This window comes from Scatophagus argus, chromosome 8, assembly GCF_020382885.2.
Source record: "Scatophagus argus isolate fScaArg1 chromosome 8, fScaArg1.pri, whole genome shotgun sequence".
Lineage (NCBI taxonomy): Eukaryota > Metazoa > Chordata > Actinopteri > Scatophagidae > Scatophagus > Scatophagus argus.
In genome coordinates this window covers 26031647-26053852 of record NC_058500.1, presented here as the reverse complement: position 1 = coordinate 26053852, position 22206 = coordinate 26031647, and the positions used below count along the sequence as shown (strand labels likewise).

The 22206-nt window shown below is 40.8% G+C and overlaps 1 protein-coding gene across 2 annotated transcripts in view; it reads right to left on the bottom strand.

Moving 5' to 3' along the window:
* The window catches only part of LOC124062876 (sodium-coupled neutral amino acid transporter 3-like), a 44966-nt gene that overhangs the window by 11444 nt on the left and 11316 nt on the right, over positions 1 to 22206 (bottom strand). Inside the window, exons 1-7 of one of the 2 annotated variants that reach the window (XM_046395926.1) lie at positions 19880 to 19936; positions 19716 to 19785; positions 18142 to 18230; positions 6915 to 7030; positions 6121 to 6194; positions 5702 to 5794; positions 2136 to 2217 (exon numbers count right to left, since the gene is read on the bottom strand). In XM_046395926.1, the coding sequence (XP_046251882.1) occupies positions 2136 to 2217; positions 5702 to 5794; positions 6121 to 6194; positions 6915 to 7030; positions 18142 to 18210 (434 nt within the window). In that variant the 5' untranslated portion in view covers positions 18211 to 18230; positions 19716 to 19785; positions 19880 to 19936. Of the gene's footprint in view, positions 1 to 2135; positions 2218 to 5701; positions 5795 to 6120; positions 6195 to 6914; positions 7031 to 18141; positions 18231 to 19715; positions 19786 to 19879; positions 20019 to 22206 lie in introns of those variants that run through there. The other variant, XM_046395925.1, reaches the window with a different exon arrangement.

Below are 22206 nucleotides of genomic sequence, written 5' to 3'. Positions count from 1 at the left end.
TGTGTGTCCAGTTCTCCTCGTAGTTTTGTGTCTCTCCCTCCCTTTCTTTCTCTCTCTGCATCTTTCTGCAGGTATCTCTCCATCCAGATCTACATGTTGAACTGCATCCTCTGACAAACCCAGTGACAAACCCAGTGTCTACTATCAACATCTGCCCATGTCGTTCTTCTATTTAGTGCTATTGTAACTAACTTGAACAACATATCAGCTAAAAAACAAATACATACAACACATAGTCTTCAGAATTCCAATTATAACAACCTGTCATGTTTGTCCTTTGTAATGTATGATGTTTATTGCATGTATGTTTCTGTCTCTCTCTTTCTTTCATCCTCTCTATCCTGTCTACCTCCCACCCCCCCCCCCCCCCCCCCCCTCCCTCCTTCACCCAGCCGACTATTAGCAGGATAGTTCTCATTGGGGGGCCAGGTCCTGCTCAAGGTTTCTTTCTGTTAAAAGGGAGTTTTTCCTTGCCACTGTCTGCTTGCTCGGGTAAAGCATTTAGAGACAATTTTGATTGTATAAAGTGCTATATAAATTAAATTGAAAAATTTCCTTCTTGACTTACTTCACATCCTGATATACTGCCTGCAGTGTTTAGTTTGAGCTTAAATGCATCTTGCAGTTGCAAAGCATTTATTTCTGAGCAGGCACACAACTAATGCTCTGAAGGAATACAATATGATCATACACAAAACCTAGTTAAAAGCAAGTATATTATATTATATTAGAACTCACAAAATGATTGCATTGGATTGTGAATCAATTCACACTGAGCAGAGCAATCAAAAACTGTAAACAATGTATGTTGTAGCTTGTAGTCTGATAGCGTAATATTAAGAAAAAGAAGGGTACCTGCACACAGCTAAAATAACAACCTTTCAATTTTCAGACACAGAGCACCAGGGTCTCTACCAGCCGATCATACAACAGACGATCCTAAAAATTTACTGTGATCAGAAGGCTGCCCCAGAGTAGGTAGTACAAATACAAATATAGCAAATTGACAAACGTGACTGGGACTAAATAGACAAGACAATAAGACACAGCTGCAACACATTAGGGAGGAGTAAGCAATTAAACAGAGACACACTCAAGATGGTAAAGGAGCGGTGTTTGCGCAGACGTGTTATTTGATTTTGCCTCTTTTGACTGCCCACCTGTGTATTGAATCTCAGCCCTCCCAAGACTGTGACTCACTTTCAAGTCCAGTTCCCAAGTCGCACTTTTTGGTCCTACTGTCTGTGCCTTCCCTTGCATAACATTCATGTGTGCCATAGAGCTCCACTGTTGTCCAGAAACACGCTGTCACACCATTGCAATGTCTCTGCATCACCATAAACATATACAATATAGTTTTTTGTTGTTGTTTTATTTCTTTTGACTCAATCACACATACACTGTCTTACTGCAGGGAAGTCAGTGTGTCCAGGCAGCTTCACTTGACATATATGACATACTACTCTCACGGCAATATCTATTCAACAAACCCTTTTCATCATGGTGGTGTACTTAAGCAGTTAGTGCTCTGTTAACCCTTTTGTCGCTGCATCGGAAAGCTAAGTTATCATCTTTTGCTGTTGCTGTTCATATTGCATTTTTTTAAGCCACACTTCCATCCTGCATCCATGTGTAGGCTCAGAGACTGCCTTCCCCAAGGGAGGAAGTAAATATTGTATATATCCTGCCAAGGTTGGTACTTTCTTGTGGGAAATGAAAAGAACAGAGCCTCAATACCAAACATTAACATTATACATTCTGTAAATTCCCATAATAAGATATATATGTGAGCTAGTTGACTTAACACTAGATTGCCAAATGTAGATTATTGTGCAGCCAATTAGTCACAGATGCAGATTTCCCTGTTTGAGTACCATATGATAACAAGAGTGCCTTTTATTAAAATGTGAAACTATTTATTTATGTGTTTTCAAAGATTTACTTTTGTTAGAAACCAATTGACCATAGACAGGACTTGAGAAACAACAGAGAGATACACTAATATATGAATTGATACTGCCTAGATTTTTTTTTTATCTTGCTTTTATCTGATCCTATCTGTAATGGACACACAGACGAAACTGATATTGAATTTCATGCATTTTGTAGATTTCAAAGTTATTAGTACTACTCACTCAGAACTGGATGTCTGGCCAAGAAAGGCTTGGATGACCAGTGGTAACTCAGATTTTACTATGAACAGGTAGCTTGACATGGCTGTAGGGGAAGAAAAGACAGAGTATTCATTAATGTGGTGTACTGATAGGACAGCCTGTTGGGTTCTTTTGAGACTCCGTTGAGTCTCATCACCTTATGTGATGTGCTTTTATGACTTTGATAGTACAGTGCATGTTTTATTGATTGGGACTGTGAGTCACATCAGTGTTAGAGAACAGAGGAGTGTGAATGCAAATGGATACTGGTACACAAGTAAAGTATAACAGACTGGATAAAGGGAGAAATTGCAGGACCTTACTCTACAAGGGACAAGAACATGACTTTGAGAACTCTCCCACTGCTGGCTCTATTACATCTAGGGGACTGGCCTGAAGAACCATGGCAAAGAAAACTGACATTACCTCCTCAGACAAAACCACGAAAGAGCTAAAGTCTATCCTCATCTGTTTTAGTGTACTGCAACAGGTTAATACTGGTAATGAACCACAACTAGTATCTGAAGACATCCATGGAACTTTGTTGAGCACATCAAGCCAGCTAAAAATGGGCTTGCTGGAAGATTTGTACAGACCATGAAGCAAGCTGTAGCATCCTCTCAAGGTACACAGTGCCTCAGCAGGCACCTCAGTGCTTTCCTGTTGTCATACCAAAACACACCTCATGCCACAAAAGACAAGAGAACTTGTGCAACTTTAAACAATAGCTCAAGAGGAGAGACAAACAAAAGCAAAAGTTTCGGAACTTGCCTGTGATAGGTCCTGTGTCATGCATAGTATAAGACACAGGGAGCAACTGTCCATACTTTTTGTTCCCATGAGGACCTTGACTGGCTTCAACCACATTGTCATGGATTGGAGTTCTATTTCATTAGTTCCTGTTTAATTTTGTGGTTTTTGCCTCTTGTTTCTTGTTTATCTTTACATTTCCAGTGTACATCTGTTTTCCCTCCGGTTTCTGTTACTTGCCCTGCCCTGATTGTTTTTACATCTTTGTCTAATCTCCTTTGTTACTTAAATTGTGTGGTGTCTTCCCTCTGTGTCAGTTTGTCTGTGTTTGTTGCCTGTGGCATCTGTCTTCCTACATCATTTTCCTGATTCCAGCAATTCTCTTTGTGTTACATACTTACTAACTTTTTGTTGATTTCTGAATGCAATTTATTCTCAGTTAGGCCTACTTGAGTTTTCCAGCTTCTGTTTGAGTAAGTTTATTAAACTTTGTTTATAGTACAAAATTGAGGCTGCACACATTGGTGTAGAACATAAACTGTATGACCTGGCATACATGCTTGGTGTCAGAGAAGTCGGCGTCGCTGACGCATAAAAAGGGCTGAACCCCGATGCAAAGTCAAAAGGCGGGCAGGCGAGGCAAGGCAGAGGTCCGAGCAAACGTCTTTATTTAACAAAATCTAAACTGAAAAAAGCACATTTACTGTGGCATGAGGTCTAAGAAAACTGTGGTAAAAAAAAACTCCTGATAATACATGGCATGGTAAGGCAAAACAAGACAAATGGTTTCCTGGCATGATCACTAAAGACAGAAAAAATAACGCTCTGACAAAGGTGGCTGGGAAGACAAAGACTAAATAGACAAGCCAATGAGACACAGGTGACACACATTAGGAGGGAGAAAGCAATCAAGAAAACTAAAAGCAAAGCTACAAGAAAACAGGACACACAGGGGAAGTGACGCTTTTCAAAATAAAACAGGACATGACAAAAACCTTGAACATAATACATGGAAACACATGACAAGGCAAACATGAAACATGGCACATGGACTGAAATCAAAAGACAAAGCATAACAAAAAACACCAGGCATAACACTTGTGTGGGCAGTCGTGGATCAGCGGTTAGGGTGTCGGACCCGTAACCGGTGGATCGCTGGTTCGATTCCCCGTACTGGTGTCCATGGCTGAGGTACCCTTGAGCAAGGTACCTAACCCCCACTGCTCCCCGGGCGCTGCACGAGGTCGCCCACTGCCCCGGGTTTGCTGTGTGTGTGTGTGTGCACGTCACTTGGGTGGGTTAAATGCAGAGCACGAATTTCGTTGGAGTGAGCTCCCTCCAATGACAATATGTCACTTTCATCTTTCATCTTGTGTGTTTATATGGGAATAGGAGAAGAACACCAAGTCAGGAGTAGGGACCCGCCGCTCTTGGGATGTCACAAAAGAAGTTTGGGGAAGTTGTTCCAGGGTCTCTGCCCATGTTTTTTCATGTTATGCTTGCATGCAGCTAGCCTCTTGTTAGCTATAGCTTCTGAGATGGCTAGCCAACAGTCTGCTAAGCTCCTTCCAGCACTCCTGCCTGACACATCACTCTGGTTGTCCTGTGATAGCTTGACCCACTCCTGACTCTGGTTTCCAGTTGGAATCTTGGCCAACACCAACTCTTGGTCTTCAGTTGGTTCACTGGCTGACACATGCTCTGAACCTTTAGTTGACTGCCCAAGCAAAAGCCTCCAGTCCTCCACTCCGTGCTCTGCAGTGTTGAGTATCCAGTTCCTACACTGCAGCAAATCCTGATTACAGTCTTGGTATTTCGGCTATCCGCAGTCGTCACGTCGAATTCTTCCTTCAGCTTGAACTTGACATCTGTGGTCTTGAAGGTACTCTCAGAATTCATTGGGGTTTGACTCTACTGGACTCCTCCTCCGACTCATGGTGAGCGTATTGCGTCACTTCCTGTTTGTGCATGTAGTGCTCTGTTGCTGCGTGTTAGACGCTCTCCACATATTTTCTACTTTTCTAACTTTTATAGCGTTTTATAGCAGTAAACGCCACTTTACATCAACCTGAGCTTAGTCAACAAGCTTGTTAGAAAGCTGCCTCTGTACTCATCCATTCGCCTATATACTTGCAGTTGGATCGCTAGCTTACTTAGCATACTTAGCATACTTAGCTATGGCTTCACTCTCTCCCTCCACTTCCTCACCTCTCTCCTGCTCCGTGTACCTGATGACTAGCTATTCCTCGGCCTAGTTTACTGATAATGGCACTTGTGATAACTGTAGCCTTTTTGCGGCCCTGGCTGCCTGTACAACATCCATTGCACATCTGCTCGTCCTGGGTGAGGGATCTCTCCTCTGTTACTCATCCTGAGGTTTCTCCCATTTTTTTTCCCTGTTAAAGGTTTTTCTGGCAGTTTTTCTTTTTTCATGTTGCTGTGATGTTATGTAAAGCCCTTTGAGACAAACTGCTTGTAAAAATGGGCTATACAAATAAAGTTGTCTTGTCTTGTCCTAGTAGTTGCACTGCAGCAGCCTCCAGTATCTGTGTTGCAGTAGTAACCTCCAATGCAACCTGCAGTCTCTGTACTGCAGCAACCCCAATGTGGAGGTTGGATTTCGAGATGCACCCATCACCAGTTCCCATTTCAACTAGGCTGCAGCAGTCATTAGCGGCAATGCAGCAGCAACAGCAGTCTCATGTTTCCCAGGCTTCTGCTGGCCTTTCAACTTGACCCCAGACAAATGGAAAACACTGGGACATTACATCTACTACATCTGTATAACAGTATCTTACCTCCAATGTTATGTAATGTTATGATGACAGCTGCTAGAATCTTTCCTGGATGACCAAAAGCTCTCAAGCCAAGCTGCTCATAGGCACGAATACCTGTGGAAATCAATAACACAGAATCATGTTAACAAACTGACTACGAATAGTGAAACATTGGTAAAGGGCTACTAGCTAAATTAACGTTATATACCCAAGAGGGGAAGTGAAGTGAATTTGGTCCCTGGGCGCTTGATAGTTGTAGCCCACTGCTCCTGTGTGTTTCACTGCATGTAATTTGCAGTGTTGCATGTGTGTTCAACTAAGGATGGCTTAAATGCAGAAGACAAATTCAGTGTGTATACTATAAATAAAGCGATTCTTATTAAAAAAGAGATGTTGGTAAGTTTTTCTTAATTTATTTTCTAAACTGAATTAATACTTACCTACAACTCCAGCACTGCGTAATAGCAAATGGATGGAATAACAGGATAAACAGGCAATGCATGTCAGCAGGATCCTGTAAAAGAGTTATGGTAGGTAATGACATTAATGTCGCTTCTTACATATTGATTAGCTTCATTGTGTATTGCAAAGCTTTGAACCATAATTTATAAAAGCTGCTTCACTTCTTTCCAACTTCTTTGGAGTCCTTGAAATAAATTTTAAAAGCTACAGCCGGCCATTACAGTGTGGCTGTCATTGGAGAAATCTGGTTTTCAGGGGACCAGGTAAAAAAACATTTCAGTAGTACAGCCAATCTGATACAAAAGCACACTTTAGGTTGCCTCTTCTTGCACCCCAATTTAAATGCAGCATCACTCAAATTTAATATTTTAATACTAAATAGGCCATGAACAGCCAACATGGGGCACTTTGAGTGTCAGTTTTTCAAGGTGAATGTTGTACAACTTGTACTGTTAAACTGTTAGGATCGTTGTTATGCAACGCAAAATAAGAAGTGGAAAGTGCCACTTGGGAATAATCTGGATTTATTCTACATACTGTATATATGTGAATATTATATCAACATAGGGTATTCATTTCAGTGTACAAATCACTGTTTCATATCAGATTCTCACTTTTTATACATTATTATACATTACAAATCTGTAGAAACATATCCATAATATGAAATATTCATTAATTCTCAAGACTGTTGGGTTTTTTTTTCTTTTTTAAAAAATCTGAAGTTCTTTCAAAGTTTTTATACTTCAATTTTTGCATTTCTGGTACTCACAGGAAGAGGATGATGCCTGTGTTTGACATGGCATATGACAGACCCAGAATGCCACTGCCCATAATGGCATTGCTCAGGTTGAAGATAGACATCCCCAAGGAGGTCTTACCCTCGAACTGGAAAAGCCATAAGACTGGAATATTAACTTCAAAGACACAATAACAATTATTTGTTTTTAGGACACATATTTTCATATTTTGATGTTACATCTTGGTTCACCTCTGTATAGTATCCAAGGCAATGTAATACCTTTCAACTTTCTAATCACAAAACATGCAGCCAAGTCACAACATGCTTTGATATGCAACTCTTTAGCCTCAGCACTTGTATTTTGGGGGGAACTGTCTTGATGAAATGGTGTTGCTGATGACAATGGCACATACCATAGGCTGAGAGAAGTTTAATAAAGTTAAATTAAATTGAAATACAATTTAAACAACATATTTAATATACCCCGCGACCCTGACGGATAAGCGGTATAGAAAATGGATGGATGGATATTTAATATACGAAAAGGAATGGCATTTGGACAGAATATGCTCTGAAGTTTCTTTACTGGACTTTCAACATTACAGACAATTACATTTGCTCAAAACATAACCTCCAGCTATACATGATTTGTAGGATACAGTTCAGTGCTCCCCTTTTCTGGTCTCCGCTCCCTCCATGAATTTTGGTATAGAGCGGGTGGCAGAGCCTCTTCCTCTCCTTTATAAACACATCAGAGAGTATATAAGGATACCCGTCGTCAAACTGATTTTGACAGGCCTTCTCATCCAATGAGAAGCTGTCACGTCATCAACCAAGTCCCTCCCCTTTTCAGAGAGTAGCATTTAACTCTGCAAGAACCGATGTGTGTGTGCGCCATATCATTGACGGTAAGGGGCTTTGTGAGCCAATGAATGTAAACCCTAAAAAATTAAAACACCAATGAGAGTAAGGAGCAGGTATTTGGGAAATATGAATGCTAAGAGTTCTGATAAGAGCATCTCTGTGAAGTATCTAAGTCAGCAATAACAACAACGACATCACCATTCACAGCACCAAGTGCATGTTCCTTGAAGGAAGCAACTTTCAAAAAAAAAAACCATTATGAGCCAAGAACCTTGTCATATCTCAGAGAGTGCCTGCTTCCGCATTGCTCATTTGCTAGACGCCTGTGACAATCTTTCAAAAGTCAAGCTTGATAAAAGGTGCTCCTAAGAGAAATGTGGTGCATGTATGTTGCAGCTAGATGCCTTCACCCAAGTCTCTGCAAGGGGAATGGTTTTTAGACCCTCATGGAATGCACAAATGCTTGTGCTATGTGTGAGTATGACATAGGCAATCTTTGCTTGTATCAGCTGGAGGAGGGAAAACATTGGGAGCTCTGATGACTGTAGCTATGCTGACTTCCAGTGACTGGGGAGTGCTGAAACTCGAAGAAGAAGAACAACCAACACCTGCATAGCTTTCCCGGGAGGAAAAGATCCTTGAGCGTATTACAGACATGTATGATAATCTGATCTGGACAAGATTTAGTGAAAATAGAGCAATGTAGACTGGTAACAGAGTATTGGAACAGTAAACAATAAAAAAAGAAAGAAAGAAAGATAGGCAAAACTTGTAATGTATTTAGACAAGAATGTTGTAATTTGTCAGCTGATAGACCTATTTGCACAGGTTATTAAAAACAGGTACAGGTTATTAAAAACAGGGATAGTTAAACAGTTGAAAACAGAGCTTTGGTATATGGAAGCACAAATGGTTTTGTCAGAGATGTAGAAATCGAATGACTGGAAAACATTCTGAATGAAGTCCACTCCTGTACATACACCCTGGGAAGCGGTTCTACACCAGACCATGTGTAGCAGTGGATTTTGTTTGTCCTTCCTATGTTAGGAGGAGGATCTTAAATTCTACTCTAAATTTTACTGGAAGCTAATGTAGAGAGGCTAACACAGAAGAAATGTGGTCACGCCTCTTAGTCTTAGTCAGAACATGAGCTGTGGAGTTCTGAATGAGCTGCAGAGTCCTGAGGGACTTTTTAGAGCATCCTGACAAAAGAGAGTTACAGTAATCCAGCCTGGAGGTAACAAAAGCATGGATCTCAGGAACATCTAAGGAAAGGACGTGCCTGATTTTTGCAATGTTACAAAGGTGGAAGTAGGCAGTCCTCGAGATTTGTTTTATGTGCAAGTTGAAAGACAAGTCATGATCAAAGCTAACACCCAGGTTCTTTACAATGGTGCTAAAGGCAGGAGCTAGTCCATTATGAAAGGCTATATCATTAGCTAAAGATTCTCTAAGATGTTTTCTACCAACTAGTAGAACCTCAGTTTTTAGAGTTCAATAGAAGAAAGTTGTGGGTCATCCAGGACTTAATATCTGCAACACAGGATTGTAGTTGTGTTAGGTGATTGCTTTTATCTGGCTTCATTGATAAATATAATTGGGTGTCGTCAGCATAACAGTGAAAATTTTGAGTGCTTTCTGATCACATTGCCTAGTGGGAGCATATAGATTGTGAATAGGATCAGGCCAAGCACAGAACCATGTGGAACACCATGACTAACCTTAGTGTGCATAGACGAGTTGTGATTTACAAAGTGCATGTACAAAGTGATGTCTGTCTAATGGATAGGACTTGAACCAGCTTAAAGCAGTTCCATTTATACCAATTTGATTCTTTAGTCTCTGTAAAAGAATCTGGTTGTCAACGGTATCAAATGCAGCACTGAGATCCAGAAGGACAAGTACTAAAACACAGCCCTGATCAGAGGTCATTAACAGGTTGTTGGTGACTTTTACCGGTGTGGTCTCTGTGCTGTGATGTTCCCTAAAACCTGACTGAATTACTTGAAATAGGCTGTAATTATGGAGATACTCGCATAGCTGACTGGCGACGACTGTACCAGGAAATTTTAGAGTTTCATGCTGCCTTCTGCTGGCAAGCTAGGGAGATGCTGATTTCATTTTGCAACAGGACTTGGCACCTGCTCACACTGCCAAAGGTACCAAAAGCTGGTTCAATGACCATGGTGTTACTGTGCTTGATTAGCCATCAAACATGCCTGTTTAGGCTCTTGCTTCTACCAATATAGCCAAGTTTATTAGACAACCAACCCCCTGACAACCCAGGGTCGAGGCCAGGAAGCAGAGTCGCTGTCTTACACACTTCTCTGCTGCTTCTGTAGGACTGCCGCCCTCCGTTAAAAGTAGAATAAATAAAAATATAAATGCACATAGTAATACTAAGTTTAACAATCCCATAGAAATAGTGTCAGTGCCTCGTCCTCCCGTAGTCCAACCAGCACAAAATTTAAGAAGTATTAATCATAATAACCTCATTAAAATACAAACTAGCAATTATTTAGAGCCAAAAAATTGGACAATCAGATGTGGATTATTAAATATACAATCCCTCCACTCTAAATCCCTCCTAGTCAGTGATCTAATTATTGATCATCAGTCCGATATATTCTGCCTCACTGAGACTTGGTTACAGCATGATGAGTATGTTAGTTTAAATCAGACATCTCAAACTGGTCCACAGGAGGGCCGGTGTGGCTGCAGGTTTTTGTGCCAACCAACCAAGAGCACACCGTTTGACCAATCAACTGTCTGAAGACGGAGATCAGTTGATTAAATGAGTCAAGTCTGGTGTGCTGCTACTTGGTTGGAAAGAAAACCTGCAGCCACACCGGCCCTCCTGTGGACCAGTTTGAGATGCCTGGTTTAAATGAATCAACTCCATCTGGTTATATTAACTATCATGTTCCTCGAGGCACAGGCCGAGGAGGAGGAGTGGCAGCAATCTACCACTCCAGTCTTCAGATTAACCCCAAACCTAAATCTATCTATAGTTCATTTGAGAGTCTCACTCTCAGCCTGTCTCACCAAAAGTGGAAGTCAGAAAAACCAGTTTTATTAGTTGTTGTGTATCGCCCACCTGCTGCTGCTTACTCAGAGTTCCTGTCTGAGTTTTCTGACTTCTTATCTAGTTTAGTGCTCAGTACAGATAAAGTCATTATAGTGGGTCTCTGACAGTCTTAAGACCGCCTTTAGTTCACTCCTAGATTCAATAGGTTTCCTTCAGATAGTGAATGAACCAACACACTGCCACAATCACACACTCGATCTAGTTCTCACCTACGGCTTAGAAACTAAGAACCTGTTAGTTTTACATTTTACATTTCCTTTCAGTAGCTCGTAGCGGGGCTGTCCTGTTGTTGGAAGCTCCGGTATGAACTTTGCCATGTCATTCACCATACCCAGAAACCGTCTGTGCTCTGCTACATTTTGGGGTGGTGGGAAATTATCAACCCTGCCCACTTTGTTTGGGTCAGGCCTCACCCCGTCTTCATCAAAGGTATGTCCAAAGAAGTGAATCTGTTGCTGTCTGAACTTACATTTGTCCTTATTAAGTTTGAGGCCAGCTGCCTTATTCACTTCCAGACCTGCTCCAGATGTCTAACATGGTTTTCTTCCATTTCTCCATGCACTAAGATGTCATCCATATAGGTTCCGTTCAGCCCCTGTAAAGTCTCTGCCATTTTACGCTGGAATATTTCTGAAGCACTTGTGATGGCAAATGGGAGTCTATGGAAAGCATATCTTCCAAAAGGAGTGATAAAAGTGGTTAACTTGCAGCTTTCCTCGTGGAGGAGAATCCGGTAAAATCTACTGGCAGCATCCAATGATGTGAATACTATAAATCCTGAGAGCCATAGCATAATTTCCTCTATGGTGGGTAGCACATAGTTTTCTCTTTTCAAAGCTGGATTTAGTTTCCTGAGGTCTGCACAACATCGGACCTCTGTTTTGTTAGGCTTTAACACTGGGATCATAACAGCACACCACTCTGTGGGTTGTTTTACTTTCTCGATGATGCCCTCATTCCCAACCGTAACAGCTCCTTCTTTACTAGAGACATTAGTGACTGTGGTACACGTCTAGCAGTATGTACAGCATATGGTTGTGCATATTCCTTGAGGATGATTTTAACAGGTTCAGTTTTTACCAGGCCGCTGGTTCCAAACACAGAGCTGACATGCTCCACCCTCTTCACTAAACCCATTTTTACTGCTTCAGGTCAACTGAGCAAGCAGCTGCTATTTCCTTTTATCACGTACACTGGGAAAGTGTATGTTTTGCCTCTGTATTCTGTATTGGCAGTGAACCACCCTATGCATTGAAGCTCACCTCCAGGTCAAACAATGGGTGTCTCAGCTGGACCCAGTCTGTAGGTTTTAGAAAATTTCCAGAATGTCTTTTCACTTATGATAGTTGCATCTGCCCCCATATCTATTTTGAAGATTAGGGGTGTATTTCCAATATTCAGAGTGACAGTCCATTTATCCAGGCCTGCTGCCTCACTGACCTCCCCTCTCCCGGCTCCAGCCGGCATTAACGTTATCCACTCGCAGCTCTGCCAGGTTGGTCTTGAGGCTAATCTGTTTAGCAACCTCCTCTTCCTGTTGTACTTGCTGGATAACTTGTTCTAGAGTCAAATCTGGCTTGAGGTGGAACTCCTAAGACAACACTGTGTTTCTTATACCCACAACCAGTCTATCACGGATGTGTACATTGCTTTTGTGGCCAAACTTACGGTTCTCTGCTAGCTCATACAGCACTCGTATGTAAGCCTCCGATTTCTGCCACATTGGCTGTTTCTGCTGATAGAAGCATGAGTGAGCAGACGAGTGAGCAGACCTTGACTTCCCTGTCCTCCTTGTTCAACTCGGTGGCTGTCCTGAAGTGCCCTATTTCAGTTCTCGTTCGTTTGTTGCCATTTTCTTAACAGCTACCACTTAACATACAAGCTATCAAATCTCAACTCATACGTATTGAACAGTCATCAGTTGGAAAGTCTTTTGCATTATCTACTAGGAAGGCATTTTGTGATGTATGGGGTATTGATAAGCTGCCCTTGCTCAGTCACTACCTACCTACTTGTGAACATGCACCCCACACACACGTCTGGGCAGCACTGGTTAATGATGACTTTGGAAGAGGACAGTAAAGCCACCTTTTTAGACTCTTAAAGATTCCTGCTGGATTTTGCTCATTACCCATCAAACATCTTACAGTTTTTGGAAGACCACTCGCAGATACTGTTCCACAATCGTTAGTTTCAACACACCCTTTCCGTCGTGAGCAGTCAATACTACGTTTATTATCTCTGCCATTGGGCCTGCGGACTTACGTATGAACAAACACTGTCTTTGTATCATGCTGATCTGTTAAAAAATGACCTTATGGTGTCCATCTTTGCGAAGAAATATCAACGTTGCATCAGAAATTGATGCTCAGAGAGTTATCACCATGGGACTTGCTGTACATTCAAAAAATTGTGGCTGCAACTTGTGAAATGTTTAGATTGATTTTCATATGAACAATAACAATGTCTGCATGTGAATAATAAATGCTTTACTGAGAAAAGATAAAAGGTTTTATGGGGAAAAGTTGACCCAATGCAAAGGTTTGGTAGTTTTTTTATTATCTAGTCTTTGATCTAGTCTTGATCTAGTCTGAGATCTGTAGAACCTTCTTCATCTTCTTCAGCTTCCTTGTCTTCTTTTTCTGGTCTAGTCCAAGTGGCTATTTCACATTTTTTCTTCAGCTTCATGGTCCATGGCAGGTCTTGAGATGTTTCAAAACCATGGGGCTTGCTGTCCATTTTTGATTTTTTTTTTTTTTTTTCCATTTCGCAAACTTGAAGGTTCTTTATGGAGGATAAGGGAATGTTGAGCTCCAACAGAGTACTTAAGAAACTTTCCCAGGCTCTGGGCAGAGGTCTATGGGATTTTTGTTATTATAAGTGAATGGAAGGTTTTTAAATAGATTGGTCATATGAGAGCCTTTCACAACATTTCCCTTATAAACAATTTCCTTTTTTTGAATTCCAACTCCTCTCACTCTTGGATAATTTCCTCATAATATCCTTTGCATTTTGATGAGCACACAAGGGGAGGCTTCTCAAGATCTCATTCATCCAGAGCAGATTCAGGAATGCCTTTGACCTGATGCGGTTTGGGTCCATGGGCCATGCCACAGAATCAAAGTCACTTGTTGCTCATTTTTCTGACCATAGTTTTGAGGGCCAGATATCTCTGCAGCAGCTCGTTCCATTCCTTAATTTTTTCATAAGACCTTGATCCACTTCAATATCACTCTTCTTTCTGCATCCAAATCACCTTTGGCCGTTTGTCTGCTGGACACCTCAGGATGGGTCAGATAGTTAAATTGATGGGGTGAAACAAGAAACATTTTCTGCATGGTTCTCAGAGAAATTTTTTGAAATTTAAATACATGGCAAATGTGATCACCTTGTAATGAGTACTCATAAAAGGTTTCCAAGGATAGACACTTCTTATCGTCTTCTACACGTCTTCTTATCAGCCAGCAGTCTGATAATTTTCTTTTTGCAGTCTATTGATTTCCTTCTGATAATTTTCTTTTGTCTGCTAATTTTCTTTTTCTTTAAAATCTTCAAAAAGGAATGTTCACTTTCAGAAGATTTAAAGCAATCTCACACGGAGCCTGGAGAAAATCCGGGGAGCCGTGGACAAGAATGTCTTTTCGTTTGTGAGGCATGGTGTGGTACTGTTTAATAAGGGAACGTTCCGTTTTATATGCACAGATGTGATGATGATGATTTACTTTGTTTTGGGAATAAACAGCCGGCCACTGGTGGGGAAGTATACCAGTCCTCAGGCTATATCGTTCTGGGCAGGGTTGGCATGGTTTTAGTGAGGTTCATTTTGATTTTGTCAGCATCCAACAGAATACCCTGATTGACCCTATTGATGCACTTTTTCTTGTTGTCTTGAGCCGTGGTAGCCTGACGCTTCCTGCTTGCCTTTCAAAAAAGTGTGTATGTATTTGACAAAAATGGAAGCACTCTGTTGGTCAAAGTGCCACACAGGTTGTTGCAGGTACGACAGAGGGTGAAGACCAATTTCCTGAGGCTGTGCATGGAAAAATGGAGGAAAAGGGCCTGTGAGGCGGAAAGATTACGGCTTTGACTGGCTCGAAATATTTTTGAGGTTCACCAAAGTCGCTGTGGATGATAGTAGGGTGACCTAACGGATAGGAGCTGACACCATTTTTTCCATCTCCATCCATTTGTGTTGTCTCACGACAACCATGCCGCAAACAGACTTTAACTTCTGTAGCATTTCCTCATTGTCTTCGTGAGGCTCCTTAAAGGGGAACACCTCTCAAAGGGCAAAGGATGAAAACGTTGGACAATCACGCTAGAAACTCCCAAGCGTATATATTAAACCCTGAATCTTGGTGTGACCATTTACAAAGAATGGGCCTATTTGTTTTTCCCCCTTTAAAGCGTGCTGAATGATTTGCTGTGCGCTACCCCCTCTAACCATTGAATGTAGTTGTTGTGCAAAGGTATGGCTAGGGTTTTAGGCGGCAGGAAATTCGTGACAAATACATTCATGCAGGTGGAGGCAATAGTAGCGCAGTAGGGGCAGTCGTGGATCAGCGGTTAGGGTGTCGGACTCGTAACCGGTGGATCGCTGGTTCGATTCCCCGTCCCAGTGTCCATGGCTGAGGTACCCTTGAGCAAGGTACCTAACCCCCACTGCTCCCCGGGCGCTGCACGCGGTAGCCCACTGCCCCGGGTTTGCTGTGTGTGTGTGCACGTCACTTGGGTGGGTTAAATGCAGAGAACAAATTTCATTGGAGTGAGTTCCCTCCAATGACAAGATATGTCACTTTCCTTCCACTTTCCTTTTCCTGAAAGGGTCCACACCCATGTCGTTGTGAAAATGTTTCCTGAATCTGATGCAGCCCTCTAAGAGGATATCATTTTTAGTGACGTAGTGCAAAGCTTTCCTCCCAAAGTTAAAGTGTCCTGACTCACTTCTCTGTACCAGTTGTGAAACTCTTACTTCTCACTCAAAGCCATGCATTTTATGTCATAATAGCATGGTGCAGGGTAGGGTCCTATGTAATTTAAATGCCTCCCTGAGCTGAACTTGTGTTGGAAATAGCCCTAGGTTTGATCGCTGAATCCTAACGCCTTGGGCATAGCACTGAGGTGTATGGTTAGAAAAGACGGGGGTTGATAAATTTTAACTCGTAATCAGGATGTGTGATTTGTGCTCTGATTGACGTATGTCTCAAAGTCATAGAAAACCAATTTTTCTCTGCAGCTGCGGGTAGGGACTGCATATAGCACCTGTGATCGTCAGGAGGTAACTTTTCCTCACAGATGTTACATTTGAGTCCCTGACACATATTCCGGTCTTTGTCTTCACCCACAGCATTGTGGTATATTTTTTTTATATATTAGGCATCTTTTTAGTATATCATCGTTGTTCTGCCCTCTACCCCCTCTACTATCTGTTGCCAGGGTCAACAGATAGTTAAACTCCTCTCCAACAAATCACGCAGATGACAAGTTCCAGTTCAGTCTTTATGATGTGATGAAATAGGGTTAAACTGAGAAGTACAAATACAATGCTTCAGTATAAACATTTAACAGATGGTATGTAGATTAGGTTAGCTGCTAAGTTCATTTTGCCAGAAGGCTAACACAGTAGCATAACAAAGTTGTTACAACGCTTTTGTTCATTTATCAATTCCTAGTACAATAACATATAACAACGTCTTAATATATACGAACGTACCAACGATGCTTTGAAAGGTCTACTTTAAGCTTAGAAAAGACGTATTGCGAAGACAGAGCACCATTGCATTCCGATCCAGTGTGTGAAACAAGTGAGGTTGTTGCAGATGGCCTTGACATCCGTACATATAGGGATTGCTGTAACTTGTGTAACAATAATGATAGATGTTGCCCCTAAAAAGCCTTTGAGATTATTTTATTCCATGGTAATTGTTATGGCATAAAAATAGAAACACGGAGTTAGTGTCATGCCTGGTGTTTTTGTTATGCTTTGTTTTTTGATTTTGGAGTCCATGTGCCATGTTTCATGTTTGTCTTCTCATGTGTTTCATGTTTTAAGTTCAGGTTTTGGTCACGTCCTGGTTTTCTGTCCTTTTGTTTTGGAATCCATGTGTCATGTTTCTTGTGTTTCCATGTTTTATGTTTGAGTTCATGTGCCATGTTTCATGTTTGTCTTCTCATGTGTTTTCATGGTTTATGTTCAAGGTTTCTGTCACATCCTGGTTCTCTCCCGTTTTCATGTAGCTTTGCTTTGGGTTTTCCTGATTGCTTTTTTGACAGTTAGAACATTTTGAGAAGTTGGTTTCAAATCTAAACCCTGTTTGGGGGGTTTCTGTAGAACACCACAATTTTACGATTTACAAGTTTTTCAAATTTGTCAATCTCACTAAAGGTGACTGCCATTTGATCGTTCAGCCCGGCGAGACATTGCAACTCTCCTTCGCTCTATGGCTTATTGGAAGTCCAAACACAGCTAAAAATGGATCCACTTTAACTTGGGTCTCCAATATTTAAGAAAGTATTGTGGAAAAAATCATTCCAGAATTTGTGTAATTTAGAACAGGTGAAGAACATATGGCTTAGATTACATGGGGAGGCACCACACAGGCACACAATTTCTGATAAGTGATATTTTGAATAATGGATGCTGTATAAGACCTTGAACTGTGTGAGTTGCAGTCTCGCACAGGGCGTAGTTGAGCGTATATTACATACAGCTTTGTCCCACTGTTGCTCTGAGAAATCTATCCCTAGTTCCTGCTCCCAAGTGTTTCTGACTTTAACCGTTGAGCTATCCTCTAGTTCGATAAGCTGTCTATATATCAAAGAAATCAGAGATTTCTTGTGAGGCTCAAAAGTCAAAAATTCCTCCCACAGCTATTTAGGAGGTAAAGAGGGGTATCCCTGAAACAGGGAAGAGGCACAATGTCTGACCTGAAAGTAACGATCTGATGTAGCTATTGTCAGGAAAATGCATAAGCACTATAATACACAGAACTGAAATTGTACTATTGTGTTTATGTTCATGTAATGTTAATTGAAGTCAATCTACGGTAAAGTAACGCTGCTGGTCGTAAATCTTTCTTAAATCTTAAATCAGCATACATTATCAATCAAGTACACATGTTTGTCCAGAAATTGCATTGCAGCCAACTTTCAGTACAATGGGGTTTAATATGGAGTAGACAGGCTGTCCGTAGAAGGGCTGTGGTCTGAACTGACTTCACACTTTTCAGCGGACACACTCATGGCAAGGTATAGGAAAAGTGGAGTGTTTAAAAAGTTTCATTTAAAAATGTTTTATCAGCTTACCTGATGGAACTTGGTTGCCACTAGATTCTTTCGCAGGAGCCTCAGGTCTGACATTATTGGTGGATACATCACTAGCAGGCTTGGGATGTCTTAGTCAGGAGAAGGTGGCAGTTGGTCAGGTACTTTCCTGACAGCATATCTTTATCTATTTTAGTCTATTTCCTTCTAACAGTTAGGCCTTGTTTGTTTTTACTTTTTAACTAACCTACACTGCTGTAATGTGCTGCTGGATGCTTGAATTTCAATAAATAATATGTCAATAAAGTATCTATCTATCTATCTATCTGTCTATCTATCTCTGCTTCTATGCTGTCTGTCACACCACTGCATACAGCCAGGATTTCAAGTGTGATTGTAAAAAATATAATATATTCTACAATATATTATTATTATTATTTATTGTTATTATTTCTTAAGGTGTAATATATTATTATTTACTATTATTATTTATTAAGACGTGAGTAACCTATGTACAGCCTATGAATAAATGTGTGGACAGTGTGTTTTCAATTTGTTGCACCACATAAAAGCTCACAAATGTTGTTGTATGGTTTCTCAACAATACAATGACAATAAAACTTAAAAATATATAAAAATCTAAAATAAAATAATAACTAAATCTTATCCTATTTTATGTTAAAGTATAATGTCTAAATAGGCTAGTATATGTGGTAAAAGAAGCATTAATGTAAACAATAGAGTAGATTACTTACCCAGGAATGTTAAGGGTGTTTTGAGGAGTTTGATGAATCTCCACACAAACTTTTTTTCTAAATTAACTAAAACCTGTAATTTAAATGTATTTATTTTAAATAGAAAGTTCATTTTTTTCCATACTGTATCCCATCTTGTCAGTCTCAGGCGTCTTCAGTGAATCTAATGGCTCAATCTTACTTTTTTTTATGCCTTATCTATTCTTAGATGTTTTAGAACCAGAAAGGGACAATTGCTTAATACCTTTATTCTCTGTTCCATGGGAATTGTCTTTTTTATTGTGTGTGTGTGTGTATATTGGGGGGGGGGGGGTAAAAAAAGGGGAGATTTTTTAATGCAATTATTGTTAAACCCAGATCACTGCCTGCACTGTTGCTGGTCCTTTTTTGGACACTTGCATACTCTTTTTTTGTATTGATTTATTTAAATGCACCAATTTTTTTCATGATCTTTTAGATACCTATGTTGCTTATCTGTTTGTGAGAAAATATTATAGATCTCCAGAGAGTTAGTGTTTCTCCCATGGGAAAATTCAGGCCATAAAATATCTTTAGTGACAATACCTGCATTGATAGAATGGGGAAGTGGGAAAGTTCTGACCTTCATGACCTTTCTTTGCAACTTCATATTACTACCCCTAATTAGACTCTCAGGGGCTTGTGTGATGGATGGGGTATGTTTCATGTCTTTGTTAGGTATTTAGACATGCCCACTGGCTGCCGCTGAGGCAAGACCCAAAGTCAAATGCTGCTTTGTGATTGGCTGAAAGATGAGGGACTTGGCTAATGACCAAGCAGCTTCTCATTGGATGGGGGAACCTATCAGAATCAGTTTGACAAAAGTAATCATGATTTACTCACATCTGTGAACTGGGGTCTCCTCAATTGATCATTCTTGTGTTGCAGGAACTTTCCTTTCTCTGGTGGGAATCTGAAATATCCACCACAAAACAAAAAAGAAACACTGTGATATCAAGAAAGTTGATTTGCTATGAATTCATAGTGAGCCAACACAGTACACGTACCCTCCGTCCACAGGCACAGTGACATCATGGTGGTGGTTACCATTTGATAACTTCTGCAGTTCCATACTTATGACAGGTACATGGACTTATTTCTTCAAATAGATGGAAACTTTCCAAAGAAGGTATTGAAACGTAAAATCTGAAAAGAAGAAATTAAACACAAACAACTTAAACTACTTCATGTAGAATATATTCTATTTAATCACTTTATATTCAAGATCCAGCCATCCACCCATTATCTATCACCACTTATACTTTGCAAACAAGCAGGAATAGTGTGTGATGCCGATATGTTAAAAGGAAAAAGAGGAAAGAACTGCCTGTTAGAGGGCAGAAACCTTGGAGCAGTCCCTGGCGGGTAAAAACCCTGTAAAGCTCTGATGGGAAGGGAACTATCAGCTCTTTAAGATATGATGGTGCCTGAGCGTTCAGGGCTTTATATGTGAGGAGAAGAATTTAAACTCTATCCTGGGTTTTACACGTAGCCAATGTAGAGAAGCCAGTACAGGAGAAATATGATCTCTCATGCTAGTTCTTGTAAGTAATCGTGCAGCAGCATTCTGGATTAGCTGGAGAATATTAAGAGAGTTATTGGGACAACCTGATAAAAGAGTTACAATAATCCAGCTCCAAGAGCAGCTCCAATCAAAGTTAGCAGACCTAGGAGGGAAAACGTGAGGATATACGGGGTACCCGAGGGAACTGAAAACGGATCCGCATCAATGATTCCATTTGTGGAGAAGCTGCTCAAAGAGAACCTTGTCATTCTCGATACGAAGGATTTACAGAGAGAGCCCACCAAGCAATAGCACCCCAGCCCCTGGCGAGTGCTCAGCCCAGATCGATCCTCGTTAAATTCCTGAGTTTTAGGACGAAAGAAAAAGTGCTCAAACTTGCATGGCAAAAGAAAGGCTTCATATGGAACAACTGCAAAATCAGCCTTGACCATGATTATGCACCAGCCATCCTCGTCAAACGGAGGGAATATGTGGAAGCACGGAGGGTCCTGAAAGAAAATAACATAAAATTCCAGACTTTGTTCTGTGCCCTGCTCAAAGTTTTCTATGAGGACAGGAGTAAAATTTATGAGACGGTGGTGGAGGCAATGTCAGAACTAAAAGCCCGGGAATTGCCGGTGAAAGTAATCAAGGAACCGAAATCACTTCTGGAGAGGATCCAGTGGTGGTCGTGGAAGCCGGCACAGACTCGGCACACATCCCAGCGCAGCATAGCACCAAACTACAGGGAAGCTGCAAGCTGCAAATTTTTAGACGTGAACAAACGGAGAACACAGACTGACTAAAGATAGATAGATAGATAGATAGATAGATAGATAGATAGATAGATACTATATTGATCTCGAGGGAAATTCAAGCTGGAAAGGAGCAGGTATAGGTTCATAATTTTACAGAAAATACATTAGATGAAAAAATGTAAAATTTTAGTGATATGGTCAATACAAAACAAAACAACAAAAAAATTATCATGACTGTTATCAAGGCTGAGGGCCCTCTAATCCAGCTAGGATACAGAGGTTATCCTTCAGAGTTAGACAGGTCTAAGAAGAGACCTCACTGTTGGACATGACAGTCAGAGGGGCAGCTTACCTTACGCATGCGCTTACGTATGTAAGCTAATGTCAGCTAACATTAGCTTGAGCTGCAGGTAAAAAGTTGTGCAAATTTGTGCAATATGGGGCGGAAGAAGGCGATGACATCAAAAAGTCTCAGGACTTTTTGTCTGAGGAGATTTCTGTTGTGAAACAGCAGCAGAAAACCATCATGAACCTGGTGGAGGAAGTAAAGGCTCTCTGGATCCAGAACAGTGAGAATGTTTCACCTGGAGAACCGAGTGTCGAAACTGGAGCAGTACACCAGGATCAATGATGTTACCTTCCTACAATCCAAAAGAATTCATGTGGACCATATCAACATTGAGGCATGCCACCCTCTGTCCCGAAAAGATGACAACGGAAAACGAGCCGTCATCATAAGATTTGCCATCAGAAAACATAAGACCGCACTGTTAATGCAAGGAAAGAAACTAAAAGGATCAAAAGTGTTTATCAATGAGCATCTGACCAAACGAAATGCCGACATCGCCAGAAAAGCACACCTCATTAAAAAACAGGGAAAAATTTAACATACATGGACATCAAACTGTAAAGTATTCATCAAACTAAACGGGGTACCAGAGCAATCTAAAGTTGTGGTCATCAGGAACATCGAGGAAGTGGACAAATATGAATGATCATTCCAATCCGGACTATAAAGTATGACTCAAATACAACATACACCCATGACACAGACTGAAAGAACTCATTCATC